Source organism: Sprattus sprattus (assembly GCF_963457725.1).
Source record: "Sprattus sprattus genome assembly, chromosome: 8".
Lineage (NCBI taxonomy): Eukaryota > Metazoa > Chordata > Actinopteri > Clupeiformes > Clupeidae > Sprattus > Sprattus sprattus.
Window position 1 is genome coordinate 5176752 of NC_137927.1, and position 23108 is coordinate 5199859.

At 43.0% G+C, this 23108-nt stretch overlaps 2 protein-coding genes across 2 annotated transcripts; one reads left to right on the top strand and one right to left on the bottom strand.

Moving 5' to 3' along the window:
• Positions 1 to 302: 302 nt before the first annotated feature.
• On the bottom strand, positions 303 to 6387 carry gask1b (golgi associated kinase 1B). Its single transcript, XM_080843208.1, has 4 exons — positions 5310 to 6387; positions 3669 to 3883; positions 2386 to 2612; positions 303 to 1188 (listed from the first exon to the last, which is right to left on the bottom strand). Exons 1-4 carry the CDS (start codon positions 6232 to 6234, stop codon positions 984 to 986), a joined length of 1572 nt encoding a protein of 523 aa, XP_080699334.1. The 5' UTR covers positions 6235 to 6387; the 3' UTR covers positions 303 to 983.
• A 7426-nt stretch (positions 6388 to 13813) lies between these two features.
• Positions 13814 to 22876, top strand: tmem144b (transmembrane protein 144b; the record flags this gene model as incomplete). Its single annotated transcript, XM_080843047.1, has 12 exons — positions 13814 to 13904; positions 14052 to 14189; positions 15694 to 15816; positions 18109 to 18208; positions 18694 to 18774; positions 19155 to 19245; positions 19645 to 19718; positions 19883 to 20001; positions 20219 to 20338; positions 20732 to 20829; positions 22007 to 22060; positions 22793 to 22876. The coding sequence occupies 12 exons, from the start codon at positions 13814 to 13816 to the stop codon at positions 22874 to 22876; spliced, it is 1173 nt and encodes a 390-aa protein (XP_080699173.1).
• Positions 22877 to 23108: the final 232 nt, after the last annotated feature.

Consider the following 23108-nt stretch of genomic DNA (forward strand, 5'->3'; position numbering starts at 1 on the left):
TCAGCCCCCCCCCCCCCCCCCCCCCACCCCCCCGTCTATGGCTCAACACTCAAAGGGATACTTCAACTGAAAATACGATCATAGTTCACATCAACCTTTAAAGTGTCTTATTAACACAAGACTGGTGACATGGGCTACCATCGAATGCTTCCAGTCCTACATGAACTTACAGTGGAGACAGGAGCACGGACATCCCCATGCTCTACACACTCAAATGACACATCTGTACAAAAATAAATAATTTGAACCTGCTTACAGGACCACTTTCAGCAAAATGCAAAACAGACCAGTTTCAATGGCATTTTAATTTGAGTTTTTTTCATGTTGTGTCATGATTTTATGATATCTGATTGGAATGAAAGGACATGTCTTAGAGCAGTGCGTCTATGAAGAGCTTTGTGTGGAACATCCAAACCCAAACATGGAGAAGGACATGACGGCGTCAACATTTTTGAGTTACTAGAACTCTGTGAAACACAATGAATTACTGCCAGTTTTAGGGTTCATATGAATGTTATATGGTGATGCTGTTACATGGCTATACATGTGGTTTCAAGTGATTTCTGTAGAAAATGGTGTTTCCTTTATGGCCTACGCATAATGTGGCCTACAGTATAAACAATACAGGGATTGTAAATATGTGAAGTCAACTCTGAAATGCAGAAGACAGACTCTTCCTTAGTGAATATGGAGGAGCAATGAACCACTGTGGGTGTAGTTAGTAATGCTGACTCACAGACACAGACAGCCCAGATTCGGGCCAGAGATGAGCAAATAGCCACAGCAGGAGAAGATGAGCTGGAGTTCGGCTGATGCAAACAAAACTGGCAGACGTCAGGACAGAATATGCAGATATGTTGAAAGGCAAAAAGTAGGAGTGTGTCCTTTGCAGACGCCACTACAGCGTGTGAACAACAGTGTGTGTGTACGCCTGTGTGTGTGTGTACGCCTGTGTGTGTGCGTGTGTGTCTTCGGGGTCTTTGTTACTTCATTGGGATGACTTTAATCCCATGGGCGTTGATGTAGGTGAGCAGAATTTTGGCACGCCTCTCGATCACGTCGATGAGTTTCTCGATGCCCTGCCGGCCACCCTGGCTCTCCCAGTACACCTGATCCAGGAACAGAGACTGCAGCAGCCTCTCCCTCAGACGTTGCCCTCTCAACACAGACACCGCCTGGTTTGGGAGCCTTGGAGGGAGAGACAGAGAGAGACAGAGAGAGAAAGGGGAAAAGAAAGAGGAGAGAAGGGTGAGAGTGAGTTAGTGGGTGAGAGTGTGAGAGAGAGAGAGAGAGAGAGAGAAAGAGAGACAGAGAGAGAGAGAAACAGAAACAGAGAGAGGGGATAAGAAAGAGGAGAGAGGGGTGAGAGTTAGTTGGTGAGTGAGTGAGAGTGAGTGAGTGAGAGAGAGGGAGAGAGAGAGAGAGAAAGAGAGAACATGACTGACATGACTTTATAACCTCTGAAAGTTGCATGTTGCCCAGTCTAAAGAGCATTTATGTCATGCCTGGTCTGGTGCTTAACTTATCTGATGAACTCCTATGCAAACATCATGTTCAGAACCTCCTGGAGTCGGCAGAAGCACATGGTGACGTGTGTGTATACGTGCCCACTCGTGTGTGTGTGTGTGTGTGTGTGTGTGTGTGTGTGTGTGTGTGTGTGTGTGTGTGTGTGTGTCACTCTGGTGTCAATGCCATCTCCCTCCATGCCTGTGTGACAGCCAAGCCCCAGTGTTTGACATCACTGAGCCATGACCCCGTGAGAGCCCCTCTGGCTCCCCTCTCTCCTGCCAACATGGTATGCCCCGCTGATTTATGGAGAACAGAAGAAACGCTCTGAATGCGCCAGAGTGTAACACGCCACTGCAGCCGCGGAGCTGAGCCATCAGAGGGGGGGGACCTGAGCCGGTAAGCCTACACCTCATAACGTACACAGGGGAATTTTCCCACGAGCTGAGGCAGACTCCCACGTCTCCTCTGTGCATCACACAAACAAGCGTACGCAACTCCTCCACGTGGCTCCACCTGAGTCTTAGGCTGCCGTTAAGGTGCTTTGCTTTGAGATTATAAAGGGTAAGGATTTAGGAGTTCTTCCCAAGACTAAAGCAAGGATAAGTCCTCCTTAAGGGACGTCATGGTGGCCACTGATGTATGCTTTAGATAAGCAGTCACTACAACCAGCCATCAGAGGGGATGACATGAATATGGATATGAATAAATATGTGAATAAATGTTATGATACAAATATGGAGCATACTGTACCTTTATCAAAATTCATCTGTTTGTCAAAATAACATCACCCCAATGTTGACTCTTCCCCCCTTTCACAGCACTTTAACCCTTTACACTCTGACAGGACACAACAATGAAGACACTGCAGACACTTACTCCTTGATTCCCTCCAGGAGCTTGAAGTCCAGGTTGTCCAAGTCTCGGTCGAAGAAGCCTTTGTTGTAGACGAACACCAGGTGTCTCGGGTCATGCGTGCGGTGGACAATGTGGGCGAGTTCGGCACCGTCTGGGTCGGCACAGTTCTGGTGGTGACCCAGCTGCACGCACGAGTCCTCGGGCCTGGGCCTGAACCCACAACAGCCCCTGTCCAGACGTCCATATACCTTCAGAGGAGAAGAGGGGGATATGAACGTTCAGGACAAAGACAATACTCTGGCACTTCAAGTGTAACAATTTCATAAAGGGCAAGGGATGTTTGTCACTTACTTGGACCAAGCTAGTTCAGTTTAACATCTTGAAGTATGTGTTTCCTAAACAGACCGACTGGGTTACTTTTGAATGGCTAAGAAACCACTACAAGCATGTGTTATTTATCTCTATGAAGACAGGCTGGCATTAATCAGTGCATAATTGGGCCAGAGTAAGAAAGCATTAGTAGAATCCTGTCAATACAGTTATGGAGAATTACAAATTCCTGGACGAATACGTCATTCCATTGCTCTCTCGAATTGTGATTTTTGCCTGCATTTCATGACAGACATGATGAAACATGTTGGTGTGCAAAGGGTCCTCAGACATTGGGATGAGTACTGTCCTTTGAAGGAAGACTCCCGACTCAAAGTTCATTTGAGTTCTGGATTAGTTTTAATCCTGGTCTGGGAATCTTGCCCAGTGGGTGAGGGCCTATTCCTACAGACTGCAGATTTGGAATAAAAAAAAATATATAAAATATAATTAAATGGAAATGTCAACAATATGTGTGAACACTCATTGTTTAAAATTGCTACCAAATGAATACAGTAGTGTCTGACCCTGCATTCAGGAGAAACGTTTTAACCATTTTAGCCCGTGCAGCACCCATGCAGTTTAGTAATTGAGTTAACAACATTGAGGTTTGGTCCCAAAACACAACATAATAAAACAAATAGGAAAGTCCTTGTCTTGTGCTGATTTGGACCAATTAGGGGTGGATAAGGACCAGATCTGGACCAATAAGGGGTAGATAAGGACCAGATCTGGACCAATTAGGGGTTAGGTCCCAGATCTGGACCAATAAGGGGCTAGATAAGTACCAGATCTGGACCAATAAGGGGTTAGATAAGAACCAGATCTGGACCAATAAGGGGTTAGATAAGGACAAGATCTGGATCAATAAGGGGCTAGATAAGGACTTTGGTGTGGTCTGGGCACAAGCATCCTCATGTCCAGTCTAACTGTACCTGAAGCAGGAAGTCAAAGAGTGCCAGCTTGCTCCACTCGTAGTGATGTATGCCTGTGCACCCCAACTCTGGTTTTGGGGGGACCCCCTTGTGCCAGCAGCGGTGCTTGAGGAGGAGCTGGTAGGAGCCCCAGGTCAGGCGGTAGGGGGGCTGGGTGGAGTTCTGCACAGCTCTGAGGGAGGGGTCCAATAAGACGACAGGACAAGGCTGGCCGCCTGGAACAGAGCAACAACCGATGGGAAATTAGTGTTTGTACCCCCCCCCCCCCCCTCCTCCCTCCCCATTTCATTGATTCGCTTTGAGTTAAAGATGCACTGCAGATTTGCTGTGAAAACATCAACATAACATCTGGCATGGATGGTTACCTGACTACTTAGGGCAGGACAACAACAGTAAAACAGGCATTGGGGAGTTTTAGCCAGCAGATACCAACACACCTGGTAACTAACTGATAAAAGGCATCTGACTTCTAGGAGATCAACAAGACCAGTTGACATTAGACAAAACAAGATAAATGTAATTTCAAATCTCTCAGAAATCTAGTTAGCGCAAGCATAAGCTGCACTTGTTAAGTATTACCCACTGAACAGATGACCAACAGCACACAGTCAAACACAGGCTCTGATCCGCATCCACATGAGTCTGCATGAGTCCACATGAGTTATCCCTTCCAGGACTGATTGTGTGCTGTGAGACTGCTTTGGCCTGTGACTGTCCAGTGGAGAGTCTTGTGGAGAAGAGGTCACGTGCCCAACCCTAACTCTAGCTGTTCCCGTGTCAACAGCCACCAGGGTCAATCCTCATACAGTTAGGCCTATAAGCGCCTTGAGATCATTGTTTTGTTTTGGCGCTATATAAATTGAATTGAATTGAATTGAATTGAATTGAATTGAATTGAATTGAATTGAATTGAATTGAATTGTATAGGCCTACTGTTTAACACCTAAAATACAAGGCTCCTCCGTGGACTGATGCCAGATTAAGATATCACAGGCCGGACTACTACTGCATATAAGCACAGGCATGATTAAGATGTCATAGACCTGACTAGAACTGCATATAAGCACAGCCATGATTAAGATATCACAGACTGGACTACTACTGCATATAAGCACAGTCTCTGTACTGCTTTAACAGGGATGGGATGCTTTGCCTGAGCATGGCCAGTGTCATGGCTTAAAATAGCTTAAGTCATATTGCATGGGACGATTATTATTTAGTTGTGCTAATAGGCTGAGGTGAAATACACTACAAATACCTCTACAAAATGATAAATACAGCACAAGGGCATTCTGTTTGTGTCCACATTCCGCATCCAAACATTACTGGACAAAAATGGTATGCCATCTATCAAAAGGTACAGTGTATAGTTTTGATCAGGGCATGGTCATTTTTTTGGACATAGGCACAAAATAGGAAGGATTTGTAGAAATGTAATGGGTTCAGAATAATGTGATTGTTGTAAACCTACATGACGATTTTTGTATTATTTATTAACCCCGGATGCTACAACTTTTAAAATCTTAGCAAAGTGATACAAATCGCAATTATTCGGGTTGGCCATAAGTCAGTCGATTATTGTGCCGATGTCCATGCCATATGACTATGGAAGAAACGTTCATGTTCAGAGATGGATCCTACCTTCAAGGTACTGAAATCGCCTGCCAACTGCTGGCAAGCTCATGTTCAGATTCAAAACCCTGTCCAAATGAAAAGCGAATACTTCGCACATGTCAACGGTTCGTTTGATGACACCACAACGACCCCGACATTCCCAGTCATTGACCGTGCGATTGCGACTGTGTATTACACTCCGGGATCCGTCAACGGTGCTTTCGAAGAGTACCAAATGCTGATATTCTGACGATTGCACCTTTGAGATGCGCGTAATTGTATTCCCAGCGAGAAGGCGCATAGCATCAATGTCATCTTTGCTGAACCAAGGCGGTGCTTTTTCACTATAAATCCTAATGGAACTAGCTACATCCACTGTATTCAACTTTTCAAGCATGTTACTGTCAAAACTCATATTTCCAATTTGGCTCCAAGCGATGTCATTTTCATCACCACGCTTTTCTAGCCTTTCCTCCCCTCCCGCTTTGTCAATCGAGGCTTTCAGTGCACTCGGGTCCCAATACTTTACTTTCTTTCCAGTTTTTCTCCGTACTTTGGGTCGTACTGTGCCCCGTATAATAGCTGGCTTCAGGCGTTTTGTTCTCAGCGTTATGTAGACTACATTGGACCTCGTTGGGTGTGACAAGACGCCAGGGTTTTGTGCTGTTGGAGGTTCGGGTGCCGCCAGCGGTTCATCATTAAGGACAGAGTATACACCTCTCCCAGTCCGGTATCGTTGCGACTTGTCGGGCCTGCGGTCCTGATAATTCACTGTGTGTCCCACTTGGTGAAGTGCAAAAACGAAGTACACAAAACATGCACTGGCAACGATGAGGTTGAGTCTGGCAGTAGGGTGCCTACGGCAACAGTTTGATATCCTTACTAAAGAGTAATACATCCAGTGAATCAGCGCGTTTCTGATATCCGCTGCTTGAATAAAACTAGTCTCCATTTGAACGTTCCTCTCCACATGTTTCGCCTCTCCTCACTTTCGCCTCGTCCTCCAGTGCGTAACGCATGTGCCCTGAGTTCCAGGAGTCCGGTTCTCCGCTGCCGGTGGTGCTCTTCTGTCCATCTGCGCTGGAAAAATAGAAAGATGTGCCCTTTGTTACCACGCAGAGCGTGACTGGAAGCAACCGAGTAAAACACGGAAAAGCTGCAACGTCAGTACTAAAGTGTCACTCATAAAAAAAAAGAGAGACTTATCCTATCTTGATACAATGAGTAATAAGCGAAGACGATGGATGCAAAACATAAATCGTAATCATTCTGTTTCCTTTTAAAGACCAGGACCGATATTCAAAGGACACCTGAATCTGGTCAATGGAGAGTTGCTTGATTGAACGTATCTAAGCTCGTCGGTTGACATTAACAAGCTAGCTTGTCAAATAATTATGATTTTTTTTTAATTATATATTTTTTCAGACGACCCCTGCTGGTTTGCAATCAGAACCTCTAGTCTACTGTAATTGCATTAGTCCCTGAAAGTTTAACCACTTTACTGTTTCAGTTGTGCAGTTGCAGGCCATGCCAGTGCTTTGTAGGTTTTCGGTGTTAGCAGACACCATCACAAACAAAAAAGAGCAATCTATTAAGTGTAGTGGTGCACATTTTTGTTTTGTTTAATTGGTAAAATCAGTCGTGAAAATGTTTAGACCTGTTAGAGATCTATAGCTCTATCTATAGACACATCTGAATAACAGGATGTTGCTTCCGGCGGGAATTTATGGGCCGTGGAGATAAAGACATGACAAAATAATCAACTGTCGGATATCCTGGAATAGGTTACTGTGCTGGGATTTTTTAAGGACATGCTTTCAAGCTGTGTTAAAAATGACCACTAGGTGTCACCCAAAACTCGACTAAAAAGCGCAACACAAATCTGGCCCCAGTCGGAGACGCGTACACATCTGAACCGCGTTAGTGTTCATTTTTTTCCTCAATAACTTTGGTGTATTCTGCAAATCATCCATACAATTTTCAGATCAGTGAGTGCATGTCTCGAAACCAATTTGTTCAAACAGCACCACCGAATGTATTAACCCGCAAAAGCCTGTGACTTGCTCAAAATCCTTAGTTTATGCCTGAGAGGTATATTTGCGTCAATGAACATGTCAGTATCATCGGAATGAAAAGTCCTTGTCATTGTTTATGAACAAGAGAGTCAAAAAGTCACGTTGGTAAAATAATAGTGAGCCCTGTTTTCATTATTTCCAAATATTAATTTTACTTGTCTATCTCTTTCACTAACAATGATTGGTCCTTATAACCTGTATCCAACCAACTGAATACTATGTTTTATAAGTTGAACAATATCCATGACATGCATTTCAACACAACATGTATCCAAGTGGTTGTGTACTGTAAGAATGTAGTAGAAGGATGTAGAAAATAACCTAAAGGAAAGCACAGTACCGTCATCCTCAACCTGCTGAGAAACAACAGGGAGATCTTGTCACAACATCCTTTGTGAACCAAGTAATATAGCTGCGTAATATATTTGAATCAGCTTGACATATGCAATTGTTAGTGTAGGTTATAAGACAAACTCATGTGCATGAATGTACCAAAGCATTTGTAAATTGTTTAGAAGAATGAGAAACTGCTGTTATCATGAGGGCAAGTGACTAGATGATGTGAAGGCTGAAAAAGCAGAATTTCAGTTTGAGAATTTCAATTCTTATCTAAGAAATGTACCAAAGTAACTGACCAAAGCAACACTGTTATATGGGGCCGTATGCATATATGGAGCCCATGGTTTGCAAAGCTGAACCTCAAAGTCGCTGGACTACACTTGAAAAGGTGAAATACCTTGGGTGAAAGTAGTCTGACACATATAACAATTAGATTACAACTGAATTGGATCCTAGAATGGACATATGGCAAAAGGGACGTGTATGTGAGGAGTTAGCATCAGGAACAGTTTTAGAGACTGCCAGACTCATTAGAAGTTATCACTAACCCGTTATTAATATATGATTTATAATCGTGTAGATGGCCTTAAATATCACTAATTTAGATGCTAATTTGAGCTTCAGCTGAATTATATGATGTAAAATATTTGAGATGCCATTGTTTATTTTAGAAGAAGAAAAAAACATCTAAAACTAGAATGCGTTTTGTGAACGAACTGCGAGAGTGTGCTTGCTCTGTGTCAGTGAAGCACAGGTGCAAGCTAGTTTTAATGACCCCATTATGATGTCATAATCCACAGAGTTCTGCCATGCAAGTCTATGGAGAAAAAAGGTGATGGAAAAAGAGGAATAAAGTGGCAAGGAGTACCGCCACTAAAAGTCATAGCAGGTTGCACCGGATCGGGCCGGACGTTTCGGTGTTTGAACGGCGTCTGTACCTCGAACAGGCGAGGAGTAGTTAGCTGCAAGAAAAACGGGGAGAATAAACTAGAAAATGAATTTCCTGAAGGAAATACCAGTGCATGAAATGCAAAGGTTAAGAAAGGAAGAAGAAAAGAAAGAAGAGTGAAAGAAGGAAAGAAGAAAGGAAAGAAGAGTGGAAGAAGGAAAGACAAAAGGAAAGAAGAGTGAAGAAAGGAGAGAAGAGTGGAAGAAGGAAAGAAGAAAGGAAAGAAGAGTGAAAGAAGGAAAGAAGAAAAGAAAGAAGAGTGAAGAAAGGAAAGAAGAGTGGAAGAAGGAAAGAAAGAAGAGTGAAATAATGAAAGAAGAAAGGAAAGAAGAGTGAAGGAAGGAAAGAAGAGTGGAAGAAGGAAATAAGAAAAGAAAGAAGAGTGAAAGAAGGAAAGAAGAAAGGAAAGAAGAGTGTAAGAAGGAAAGAAGAGTGAAGAAAGGAAAGAAAAGTGGAAGAAGGAAAGAAGAGTGGATGAAGGAAAAAAGAAAGGCAAGAAGAGTGGAAGAAGGAAAGAAAAATAGAAGAAGAAAATAAGAAAGGAAAGAAGAGTGGAAGAAGGAAAGAAGAGTGAACAAGAGTGGCTCTGGATGAAGAGATAAAGAGAGAGTAAAAATATTGAAAAAAGGAGATAAAAATGGAGTGAAGAAGAGAGATTGAGTGTGAGAGAAAGTTGACTGAGAGAGAAAGATGGAGAGATGGAGAGAAAAAAAATAGAGAATGGATGGTGTCTTAATGTTCCTAGTTACAGTTAAATTGAGAGGGACAGAGAGAGAAGAGGTTCCTTGGATTTGGCACAGGTGTCAGTAAAGCACAGGTGCAAGCCAGTTTAAAGACCCTATTATGATGTCATAATGGCCCAATGTAAGTCAATGGGAGACATTTATATTCGTTTTTCTTTAATATCTTAAAAAGTATAAAGTTTAGAAAAGTGAAAAATACATAGCATAAGTGTTGTTTACAAGACCTACGCGACAAAGTTTGAATGAAGTTTCTACGTTAAGCGGTTCGGCTAAATTAATCGCAGAAAAAGGTAACAAGAACTAGAAAATGCATTTCCTGAAGGAAATACCAGTGCATGAAATGCAAAAGTTAGGAAAGGAAGAAGAAAAGAAAGAAGAGTGAAAGAAGGAAAGAAGAAAGGAAAGAAGAGTGGAAGAAGGAAAGAAGAAAGGATAGAAGAGTAAAGAAAGGAGAGAAGAGAGGATGAAGGAAAGAAGAGTGAAAGAAGAAAAGAAAGAAGAGTGAAGAAAGGAAAGAAGAGTGGAAGAAGAAAAGAAAGAAGAGTGAAGAAAGGAAAGAAGAGTGAAAGAAGGAAAGAATAGTTGAAGAAGGAAAGAAGAAAAGGAAAGAAGAGTGAAAAAAGGAAAGAAGAAAGGAGAGTGAAGAAAGGAAAGAAAAGTGAAAGAAGGAAAGAAGAGTGGAAGAAGGAAAGATGAGTGGAAGAAGGAAAGAAGAGTGAAAGAGAAAAAGAGAGTGAAAATATTGAAAAAAGGAGATAAAAATGGAGTGAAGAAGAGAGATTGAGTGTGAGAGAAAGTAGACTGAGAGGGATAGAGAGAAAGATGGAGAGATGGAGAGAAAAAAAGTAGAGAATGGAAGGTGTCTTAATGTTCCTATTACAGTTAAATTGAGAGGGACAGAGAAGAGGTTCCTTTGATTTGGCGCAGCTGTCAGTGAAGCACAGGTGCAAGCCAGTTTAAAGACCCTATTATGATGTCATAATGGCCCAATGTAAGTCAATGGGAAAATTTCGATTCGTTTTTATTTAATATCTTAAAAAGTATAAAGTTTAGAAAAGTGAAAAAATACATAGCATAAGTGTCCTTTACAAGACCTACGCGACAAAGTTTGAATGAAGTTTCTACGTTAAGCGGTTCGGGCTGAATTAATCGCAGAAAAAGGTAACAAGAACTAGAAAATGCATTTCCTGAAGGAAATACCAGTGCATGAAATGCAAAGGTTAAGAAAGGAAGAAGAAAAGAAAGAAGAGTGGAAGAAGGAAAGACAAAAGGAAAGAAGAGTGAAGAAAGGAGAGAAGAGCGGAAGAAGGAAAGAAGAGTGAAAGAAGGAAAGAAGAAAAGAAAGAAGAGTGAAGAAAGGGAAGAAGGAAAGAAGAAAAGAAAGAAGAGTGAAATAATGAAAGAAGAAAGGAAAGAAGAGTGAAGGAAGGAAAGAAGAGTGGAAGAAGGAAATAAGAAAAGCAAGAAGAGTGAAAGAAGGAAAGAAGGAAAGAACAAAGGAAAGAAGAGTGAAAGAAGAAAATAAGAAAGGAAAGAAGAGTGGAAGAAGGAAAGAAGAGTGAACAAGAGTGGCTCTGGATGAAGAGATAAAGAGAGAGTGAAAATATTGAAAAAAGGAGATAAAAATGGAGTGAAGAAGAGAGATTGAGTGTGAGAGAAAGTTGACTGAGAGAGAAAGATGGAGAGATGGAGAGAAAAAAAAAGTAGAGAATGGATGGTGTCTTAATGTTCCTAGTTACAGTTAAATTGAGAGGGACAGAGAGAGTAGAGGTTCCTTTGATTTGGTGCAGCTGTCAGTGAAGCACAGGTGCAAGCCAGTTTAAAGACCCTATTATGATGTCATAATGGCCCAATGTAAGTCAATGGGAGAAATTTATATTTGTTTTTCTTTAATATCTTAAAAAGTATAAAGTTTAGAAAAGTGAAAAATACATAGCATAAGTGTTGTTTACAAGACAAAGTTTGAATGAAGTTTCTACGTTAAGCGGTTCGGGCTGAATTAATCGCAGAAAAAGGTAACAAGAATAAGAAGAAGAAGAAGAAGCCTAGGAATAACAATACAGGGCATTTCATGAACTGTAATAAGAAGAAGAAGAAGAAGAAGAAGCCTAGGAATAACAATACAGGGCATTTCATGCACTGTAATAAGAAGAAGAAGAAGAAGAAGAAGCCTAGGAATAACAATACAGGGCATTTCATGCACTGTAATAAGAAGAAGAAGAAGAAGAAGAAGCCTAGGAATAACAATACAGGGCATTTCATGCACTGTAATAAAGAAAACTTGACAACAATAATACTGTGCTTCCCTTCGGGCAAGCACACTAACTAGAATGCGTTTCGTGAACGAACTGCAAGAGTGTGCTTGCTCTGTGTCAGTGAAGCACAGGTGCAAGCTAGTTTTAATGACCCCATTATGATGTCATAATCCACAGAGTTCTGCCATGCAAGTCTATGGAGAAAAAAGGTGATGGAAAAAGAGGAATAAAAAGGAGTGGCAAGGAGTACCGCCACGAAATGTCATAGCAGGTTGCACCGGATTGGGCGGACGTTTCGGTGTTTGAACGGCGTCTGTACCTCGAACGGGCGAGGAGTAGTTAGCTGCAAGAAAAACGGGGAGAATAAATAAAGAAAACTTGACAACAACAATACTGTGCTTCCCTTCGGGCAAGCACACTAATTAGAAGTAGTTTTGTTATCCTCTAACTTTAAAGCATTTCCTAACCCTTGCTCTGGGCTATAAAACATGGAGACGTCTCCACCTCTCTCTAGTTCAATGTCAGCCTGCATCAGACTCCATCCCACCATATGCTCTTTTATCTGCTTATTTGCACAGCGCTTTGAAGTAACAATTTGCAGTAATTATGCTACATGAATTTATACTGGGAAATACCATTCAAGCTGATGCCGTTGTTTCTCTTTCACGAACATACACACACAATAATGCACTGTGCTGTACTGTGATTGTCTTTAGGTAAGTCACATGACCAAATGTAAGTGAGTAAAAAAGATATCGAATCCAATCTTTACACCAGATTATCAGACCACTACACCAATAGCGTTGCCATGAACCTTAAAGGCTTTTCCTTCTTGGTAATACACTGACAAATAAAACCACAATTTGAAAAGTTCTTAAAATAGGTCAAAGGTTCAGGTATACACATCTCAGTCACAGCACCAGTAGGAGAGCATAAAACCCAACCCCTCAGAAGCCTCTCATAAGCACCCAGAATCGAACACAGGCGCTCTTTGTCTACATTCAAACAGCTTTTAGCTCTCTCTCTTTCTCGTAATTGTAAGCACAGTCTATCCACTTTTATGGATAAAAAACGACCATAAAAACATGCGCGTTGTCTATTATTGTCACAGTGGAGACATTTTCTAAAATTATTATTTTTCCCTTTCATGTACAGTAAACTAAATTCCACCTGTGGAAGGAATACTTACTAGCTCACAACCTTTAATCATCATATAACATATTGTATTTGTGAGATGTGTGGGTGAAAGACTTTGGCTTTCACTTTAAGCAGAATGGAGAAAAAATACATTGCAAAACAGCACTATGAATGTACACATGCAAGCGCTAGAATAATCTTTCTTTTTTTAATCCAATTTAGACACGTTGTCTACTATGTATGTTCTTACCCTGTTCAGTACACACGGTTTCTAAATGTTCGCTGAAAACTGAACTGTAATATAACTATTATATGATAAAACATTTAAAAAAAAAACACTAATATCTAACCCTAATGATGGCCTTATACACATCTCACAATTGACGTACCATTCTACTTGCAAATTGCAAATTGGTTTATTACTGCGTGTGGTCCAGAATAAATAAATACATTTACATTATAACATTTGAAGCTTAAAAACTATTTTCGCATCACAAAACCCCAAAATGTTCAGAAAATTCTGCGTCTATGACCACCACCAAGTTCCGTGTTAGTTACTGGTCTGATATTAGGGTATTGCAGGAATGTGCAAGCAACGACGCGTGACTCATCTCGTGAGCGTCAGGCCTTATTAAGCACCCGCAGCTATGGAAAATAGCTACAAAAAGGTTACTCTTTGAGAGTTCAATGAGATTAAAGAAGTCATACGCTCCGCTTGAGTGGACAGGGGAAATTCGTTAGGCACTCTTGGGGAACCACAGCATGTAGTTTTCTGAGAAGCACACACGTCGTGCCATAACATCCTCGCGTGAAGCGCACCGCAAGCTGAACATGATTGGTCGTCTAATTGGCCAGCAGCTTGCCGCCCTTGTCATCAACAGGGAGGAACAATTAATTAAAACCTGGTGTGCTCAGGCCAGTAACGCGAGTTTTTATTGGCACTGCGGCTAACGCCGTAACGCCAACCTGAACGATACAACCACGTAATTTGTGAACCATTACTTTGACCACCACACCGGGCTCGCCGTTAAAGATGACATTATGGAGAAATCAAGTTTTGGCCCTACTAAGCACCCCAGGTGCTGATCAGAGCGGTATCGAGGTCGCAGCAAACGGAGAACCAGGTAACATGACACTTTCACAAGCTAACGTTACTGCAGACGAGTGTCTTAAGAGGTGTTTCTTTAATGAGTTGTTCTTTTAATTGATTGAGACGCGGGCGATGCCTTACGTTAAAAAATGAACCTGCAAGTCTCTGTCATGCCGCCCAGGTCGGATTGAGTCTGATTTGGATGTCGAGCTGCCATGGCCGCCTTCTGGTGAAGTCTTGGGCTTTATCGGTTGTCTGGTGGCGGCTGTCTTTTATGGGAGTCAGTTCATCCCCTTGAAGAAAGTGGAGACAGGAGATGGTGAGATATTCTTGAGAATCTGACAACAATCCTTGAATAACATTTGTATTGCCTGCTGTAGCAGGGATGTTTCGACCTTTATCGTTTGTAGACATGTGTACTAGTGCTTCTCCAAAAATAGTCTTAAAAGAGCACCGATTATGTCTCCTTTTTTGAACTCCTGTTAAGTCTGGAGCATCAAATCCTCAACAAATGAAATTATTGTGGAGGATGGGCTACAAAACAGTCCTATGCGTGCCTGATGTGAACTCTCTCACTCCCATTCACACACACACTCTCTCTCACTCACTCTCTCTCTCACTCACTCACTCACTCACTCACACGGCAGTCAGTATCAGAAACCCACAAGTGTGGTGCAAAGCCCTAATACAACCATTTTACCAGTGGATAGAGAGAATACACATAATGCACTGTGCTGTCTCTGAGTGTCTCTACTGTAAGTCACATGACCAAATGTAACTGAGTAAAGTAGTTGTTGCTTCCAGCCTTTAGTGTCTATGCTTCCAAACTCTCCTTCAGGATTTTAGCTCAAAACACATTGACTGGGCCCTGGCCCATAACACTGATCTTTTGATAGTTTTATGCAATGTTTAATTTCAAAAACCACTGCTCACAAAAGGCAGTAGAACCCGGGAAAGGAGCCATTTGTTTGAGCTACGAAAAAAGATTAGAACATATAACCATCTAGAGAGACATTGTCATCGTCAGTTGGTCAGGGCATGTCAAACTAACTCAGAGTCTAACTCAGAGTCCCCCGGGTTCAAGATGGTCAAATGTAAAGGTCAGGTATTTAGCAGAGGCTTTTATGCAAAGTGCCTCAGTCCCCTCAGGTTCAAGCAGCAGGACTTCCAGCATTACTGTACATGGGGAGGATGCTGTTGCCTCATTTACTCCCTTAACACACCTGTGCTGCAAGCAGGTCAGGCCAGTGAACAGCTGCATATTGTTGTGTTGTAGCTGTAGGGATGTTTTAACTGATGTGCCTTTGGCTGAGACTATGTAAACTATAACCATGTCAAAAACAGCAAGCAGTTGATTTCAACTAAATGCAATGCATGTACACACACTCGCACACTGATGAGGCTCCTCTTCCTAATTTCTCAGTGCATGACAACTTCCTTGGTGACCTCAATTTGCCAGGCTGGTGATCCGAGTTTATGCAAACACCCTTGGATTGATCCGCATCCAAAGCACTCTGTGCTGGTCCCTGAATTTAACAGCATTGTGGTTTGTCTAGTGGTGCTATACCAGAGGGTGAACTGTATCAGTACTCACAACCTGTTTTTGCTACTCATCCATTCATCACCGGTGTGACGACTCGTGCTATCTTCATCACTGGCCACTTGATTTTTTTTCTCCAAGGATGGTCTTCCACTGGGTGTACTGTTGTATGGACACTTAATTGGTCTTTTGACCTGAACTTGTGTTTGGCTGGAAGGTTCTGTGTGTGTGTGTCTGTCCATAGGTGTGCTATGGGGACACTAAACGGTGTGTGTTTCTGTAGGCATGTTCTTCCAGTGGGTGAATTGTCTCGCGATCTGGCTGGTGGGATTCCTGGGGGACCAGCTTCTCCACTCCCCCGCCGTGCACCCCTTCACCATGCTGGGCGGTGCCATCTGGGCAACAGGTGAGTTGGTGTCGTGTCTTCTTCTGGATACAGAGACCTGTGCTGGTGACCTGTTGGGCAACTGTTTGAGCATCGGCAAGATCACATGGGTTGCTCCTTCGCTAGTTCGCACCAGCCAAACGGCCTAAATTAAGTAAATGTACACTGTGTGTCTGATCACTAGAGCACATCCATGTGGTCATTTGATAGCATCATGACAGCACCTTCGAAGGTGGGCCAATGCCTTGTTTGGGTGTCACTAATCAAAGAGGTAGGTGTTTCATGAAGATTATTTTGAGTAAAGGCATTTGCATGGTTATCCAATTCACCTCGTACGACTTCACGACAGACACGCCCTTTCTAATCTGATGATTGTACGACTCACCTCTACCTGCATGGTTCTACGAGGGGCTGTGGAGATTACCAACGCTTTATTATGATGTTACAAGGCCATTACATCATCAACAACAAACTATAAAATAAGAAATCGTTTGTTTTTATCCGTGTATTTTCAGTTAATGATCAGAGGCTGTTGTTGTGAAATGAATTACTAACGACAATGACCAAGCTTGCGGTTATTGCCGAATATTTTCTATTATTATACCACACAAACAGTCTGCTTTTTTACGTCTACAAGTCAGGTTATTTTACAATTTTAGGCTGTTCGAAAACCAAGAAATGTTTTTATTATTGCTGTAATTAGACGACGTCTCCCTATGCTTTATATGCGGCGAGAGCCACGATAGAGCAAGGAAGAAGGGAGATGTCGGTTTTCCTCCTGCATCGCTGCTGGTGCCCTTCATAGTTTTTTTCATTTTTACAAACTTGTCCCTGATCTTCCTCCAACTCCTAATGCACTCCTGGACCTCCAGCCCCAGGTTTCCAGCGAGATTTTTTAAAAACGGAGGTGCTGTCATAGGGAACGAAACAAGAAACGTCATTTTAGCCAGGGGTGTCGGACAGCTCGGATCGGATAATCGGATCGGATAGTGAGAAAATTCAAGTGGTGCTCCAGAGGCCATCCGACACCCTCGGATGGCTCTCCGAGGTGCTCAAAGGTGTGGTCCCACTTCAAGGAGGGCGTTTAAGGGCGTGCCTCGTGAGATCGGAGAGCACGATCGGACAAGCATGTGAGCGCCTTAAGAAATTCTGCAGCACCTGGCACACATTTATTGTAATATTTTGACATGGTTTAAACGCATTAACGCGTTAACGCGTTACTAAATTGATGCTCATTTAACACAACAAAATATTTTACAAAATGGAAATAGAAATAATTCTTCTCGACTCCTCTTTCAAATCGCCTAGATACAATGTCATTGTTTTGGCGCTTTATAAATACTATATATAATTTCGTCCCTTTATATTACATCTAGATGAAATCAAATCATTATTTGCCCAAAACCTCTCCAAAACCTGCTTTGGTATACAATGAGCTATCATTTTTCCATATGTTTTCGTTTTGTAGTCTGGTTTGTATGTCCGAGTTCGTGATGGTAACAATGGGGGGCGGAGCTTAGCGACAGGTCAATTGAATTAATGTTGTGGTATTTGTTTGTTATGCAACACCTGTAAGGCACAGCTCATTGCTCTTACAAATTGGGGCCCACTGTCTAAATGTACATTGGACAAGAATATAAGCATGAGGACCTAAATAAAGCTCCTTAAATGTCTTGTCACATACAGTTTAGATTGATTCACTGAGATTTTAATGTACATTTTTGTTCAATGTATATTATAGGATTCTAAAAAGGTGTGTGTGTGTGTGTGTGTGTGTGTGGCCTATACACAGAGAGACACAGAAACTGGCCTGACCTCTTTATGGGTCAAAAGAGAGACACAGAAACTGGTCTTTGGCCTGGCCCCTTTATGGGTCAAAAGAGCGACCAGACCTGGTTTGGGATGTCTGATTGAAAGGGCTCTGATGGTCACGGACCGGTTTAAGCTAAGCATGGCGATGCTGTGCCACAGCCAATTAGCTGTGTTTACAAACGTTCTTCTTCTGACCTCCAGTCATGCATGCATTGGCCTGTTTTCGCAACCTACATCGTCTGTCCTTATTTGTAAACGTGTGTGTGTGTCCATCTCAATGCAACCGAAGGGAGTGATTTGCGCACACCAGTCAGCTAGCAGAATGAGGGTGCTGTAGAACAGGAGGGTTTTTTCAGTCCAAGTGAACCTGTCACTATTGCTGATTAGTGTCATTTTTATGGTGATAATTGATCACTCAGACCGATTTACTCCTTAATGTGTTGTAGGTGTGTGTGTGTGTGGGTGCAACTGTGCTCCCTAATGCCCCTCTGCCTCCCTTAGGTAACATAACGGCGGTTCCCATAGTGAAGACTATTGGCCTGGGCCTGGGTGTTCTGCTGTGGGGATCCAGTGGACTACTGATGGGCTGGGCCAGTTCCAGGTGACGCCTAGATCAGTAATACACAAACACATCTGCTAAACGCCAAAATGCATAATGGGTAGCTTGTGTATCTTAGCATATGTGATGTCTTGCATGGATTTTTTTTTTTTTTTTTATGTTTTAACTTATTATTTGACTGAAATCTTACATATTGGTGTGTGAGTAGTGAGTATGTTCTTATAATGTTGAAATGGATTATCTTAGAGATGGGGGTTAGATGACACATTTACTGTTTTATGCAGTCTCTTCTAGAAAGCTCTTCAGTGGAAGGGGGTGGCGGGTCATTTAAGGGGATTTATTAGCTATTGTTAATAACCTTTTAAGAGGGAAAGATGAAATTCTGGTAAACTCTGTGAAGTTGTTAGTCAAAAACCTGCTCTGTCTTTTAAAACCTGATCCATAAGCAGCTTTGAATATTCCAATTTTAACAGCACATTTCCTGTGTGTGTCTGTGTCGTCTCTCTCCCCCCGGTGTTGGTTCTAAGGTTTGGTTGGTTTGGCATAGGCACACAGGATGTGTCCAGACCTCTGCTGAACTACTGTGGTGCCGCCCTCTGCCTGTTCAGGTGAGTCAGTGGGGACCTGTCCCGGGGTCTTTGTATATGGTTATGTGGGTGGTGGTTATCGAGGTCCTCACCGGCTGAAGGACTATGGTGCAGACTTTCTGCCTGTTTAGGTAGGTGAGGGTAGGAATATGCAAGAGGCATTCTGGTGCAACTTCACTCCCAGTAGAATAGAGAGCAGGAACAGAGGGTGCAAAGCAGCAGGACGGATGGAGGATGGACTGAAATGGGATTCTGGACCCCAACAGTGGGTGTTGCGCATACACAAAGGATCGAAAAGCAGCCAGCCCAGAGGCTCCTGGTTGCAGGGCGTGGTGGGGTGGATGAGGTTGTGCAGGTCCTCGCGTGCATGCGGGGTTAAAGTGCTGGTGTTTATCTTCCAGCTCGTGCATGTTCGTCTGCGTAAAGAGTGATCTACAGCCCAGCATCAGACAATCCCAAATACTGGAGACTTCTCCCCTCCTCATAGACCGGGTAAGTGTGTGTGTGTGTGTGTGTGTGTGTGTGTGTGTGTGTGGTGGTCTGCAGAGCATGAAATACACCCAATTGTAGACTCCATTAACAAGCGGATCGGTGGTCCCATTACAATTACTGTGGAATCCCACTTAAAGTGAACAGACTCGGGGCAGATGAACATGAAAGCGTCACTGGATTTGGGAATAAAACCTAACATGATCGTTCTGTAGTGAGACCCAGTCTGGAGTCTGACTAGTGTGTGTGTGTGTGTGTGTGTGTGTGTGTGTGTGTGTGTGTGTGTGGAATATGTTGTCCCCACTGTACAGTACTTTAATACCATTCAGATGTTTCCTCGTATGAGCTTGCATATTAAAATGTTTATCATTGTAACTGGCATGCCATCATTTCCCTCCCCAGCGGCTTAACGCTGACCTCTGTGACTCCTCGGGCACCTGGCCAGACAACGTGTCCCCCAAGTACAAGCGCCTCCTGTGAGTTGGACCACACACAGCATGCCTTCATCCAAATATGCATTCCCCACTCACCTTTTGTTAAGGGGGAAACATTGACTGGCCGTCACAGAAAAGGGTTTGCAAAAGTTGCATGAAAGGGTTTGCAAGAGAACTACTTTTGCAAATTGTGTGTGGGTTTTCAGTGGCTGCTCGCTGGCCATCCTGGCTGGAATCTTCTACGGCTCCTCATTCGTGCCCCTTCTCTACATCAAGAACCAGGCCTCTAACAACGCCAGCATCTTCGTCGGGGCCAGCCTGAACGGTGGGTGATGGCCTCGGCCGATCGAGCACTTGTGCCAATTGCTGCTTTCCCTTTCCTGTTTGTAGCTTTTAAACACAGTTATCAAACCATGATAAAGCAATGCATGTTCAGCATTGGCCATCAGGTTTAATAGTACGTTTTTATAGCGTAGGAAAAGAGGGTCTCACGTATTATTGTTTGTGTGTGTGTGTGTGTGTGTGTGTGTGTGTGCGCGCAGACATTGAGTACTGCTTTGCCCAGTACAATGGGATCTTCTTGACGAGCACCTTGTACTTCCTGGTGTACTGTGTGGTCATGAAGAACAGGCCGCGGATATATCCCCGCTCCGTCCTCCCAGGTATCACCTCATCTCTCTCGCTCATCCCCACACACTCAAAGCCCAACGCCTTCACCGCAGATGCACCGCACGCAGGAGCCATGTGTTCACATTAGAGGTGCTCTGGAGTATGTATAGTCACAGGGATTTAATGAAGGCCAATGTCCTCCCTGTAGAGGAGACTCATTGCTGGGCTCATTAGGGGCCTCACTATAGGAGGGTCTTTAGGATCGGGCAAATGAACATAAACCTCTGGCCCCACATATGTCGTAATGAAATGGATTTCATTTTCTGTCTGTACTGGGCGTGTTTAATCTGCACAAGAATCACCCTCAGTGGAGGCAATCCATCTCTCACTGTGTGTGTGTGTGTGTGTGTGTGTGTGTGTGTGTGTGTGTGTGTGGTCCTTTGCAGCGGTATTCAGTGGCAGCATTTGGGGAATAGCTACATACTCCTGGTTTATGGCCAACACCTACCTCAACACGGTCATCACCTTCCCCATTGTGACCGCAGTGAGTACCACATGGACATATAGATTACTGGGGCAGCAGGGGAGAATCTTGCATGGTCTTAAAATCTCTTGCCTTCCCTCGAACGCTTTATCTTACTGTTTTATCTCTACTTTGCTTCACTATGGATTCATGAAGCCGGATGAGTTGCAATGGCTTGACATTTTATATATTGGTGGGGCCAGGCCTTTTAATGTGTTTCTGTGATATCTTGGCAAGCCATAGGTGTTGGTAATCTGATCAATAAGGAGTTGTTTCAAAATGACTACCCTTGAGTTGTGTGTTTTAAACATGGATAAGACCAACGTTGGGTCAGTACATTGAGTCAAAGGTAGTTTCACCTTGGGGCCAAAATGACCGTTCTTAAGGGAGGTGTTTTTCTGAATATCATCAGGATGCTGTGAGTGTTACTACTGTTTGTATTCAGTGGTAATTCCATGCCCTTGTCAAGTCCAGTTATAGTTTAACACGCGGAATGTGAACTTGTGTTAAGTTTTTGGATCTTAAGTAAATCTGTGTTTGGAGTTTTATCCATACTGAGTGACGAGCCCATCTGTCTTGATTTGAGTTGTAGGGAGGCGATGGGATTTGCACTTGACTTGATTAGCATGCTGTTTCTGAAGCGCTTGTTCTCCCATTATTCAAAACAATTTATAGGGGTTGTTTCCAATTAGTCCCAGATCACAGACTTTAAATTGTAGGCACAGTAGCAACCTAGCAATTACGCAGAATTTATATTTCTGGCACAAAATGAGTTTGGACAAAAAGTGATTCATTGGCTTAAAAGGTAAAGTTGAGGTCCACGATAGATTAATATGACAAAAGTGTATCAAAATTCTGTTCACAATCACATTGCTCAAGCTGTGTGTGTGTGTGTGTGTGTGTGTGTGTGTGTGTGTGTGTGTGTGTGTGTGTGTGTGTGTGTGTGTGTGTGTGTGTGTGTGTGTGTGTGTGTGTGTGTGTGTGTGTGTTCGCTCAAAAACTTTGTTGAAATAATGTTGGCTCTGTAAACAGTTCCTCGGATCAAGCAATACATCATTCCCCTACAGATCTTAATCATTAGAGTATTTATTGCACTCAACAGAAATCACCCCAAATGTTCCTCAATCTGTTGTATTCTTGTGAGTGTGTGTGTCATTGCGACTCTGGGTGTCGAGGCTCACATATGTCTGTCCTCCAGGGTTATAGCCTGGTAGCGGCCCTGTGGGGGGGAGTGGTCTTTAAAGAAGTTCGGGTGAGTAGTGTCCCATTACATCAAACAATAATGGAACATGCCTATCCAAAATACGTGTGTGTGTGTGTGTGTGTGTGTGTGTGTCACACACACAGATGCACAACCACTTATTTATTTATTTGTGACCAGTACTGCACCAGCAGAGAAAATGGATTGTAGTCAGTGAAGCAAACTTCATATGCAACTTTGCCTAATTACTGTTCAATCTCCTTTTTGGTGATCTGTTTGTTTGTTTGTTTGTTTATGGGGGGGAGGAGACATAGGGATGCCCCTCATGTTGCTTCACCTGGCAGATAGTAACCTAATCAAACTAGAGAAGATGTCTGTGCTGGTGCAGAGGGGGGCAGCCATCTTAACTTTTATATTCCGTCTTCCTCTACGTCTTGTGTGTGATTATGCCTTTGTTGTGGAGGATGGTGTCTCTAGTGTTATGTGAAGGGCTGAAAAGTTGATGAGCAGGCAGCAGTGGGGGGGGGGGGGCTGAACTGCATGACCCTTCGATCTGTTTTTTATATTAAAGAGGTGTACCTGCCAGTGTTGAGAGCGAGGCATTTATAAACATGATGTGCTCTGGATCACTCCAAACACACTTAGCTGTGCTCTCAAGGGAACCTCAAGTCTGCCTGCAGTGTGTTGCTGTTTCATGTTGACACCATTATGGATGAGTTTCTTTAACAGGGAACGTGTCCATGCAGCGTGGACTGATTACGGGGGTGTGTTGTCCATCCACAGGGTCTGACCAACTGCCTTGTATTTATGTTGGCTGCTACGGTGGTCTTGACTGGAACTGTGCTGACTGCCCTCTCCAAGATGTAAGAGCTGCTCTCCCTCAGATGACCTGTAGAGGGCACTGCAGTGCTGGTTCTTCCTCTATAACCTCTGGACCTCCTGTGACGTTACCTCTTCAGCTGTTACACAAGACCAGACTACCTGCAGCCCAGTCTATCCAAAGACTGTTAGGGTGTGGGCAGTTTAAAGTATTTGGGAAAAAAGATGAAGTGAAAATGTGTGTGTATAAAGAAACAATATTTATTTATATTAAATGGTT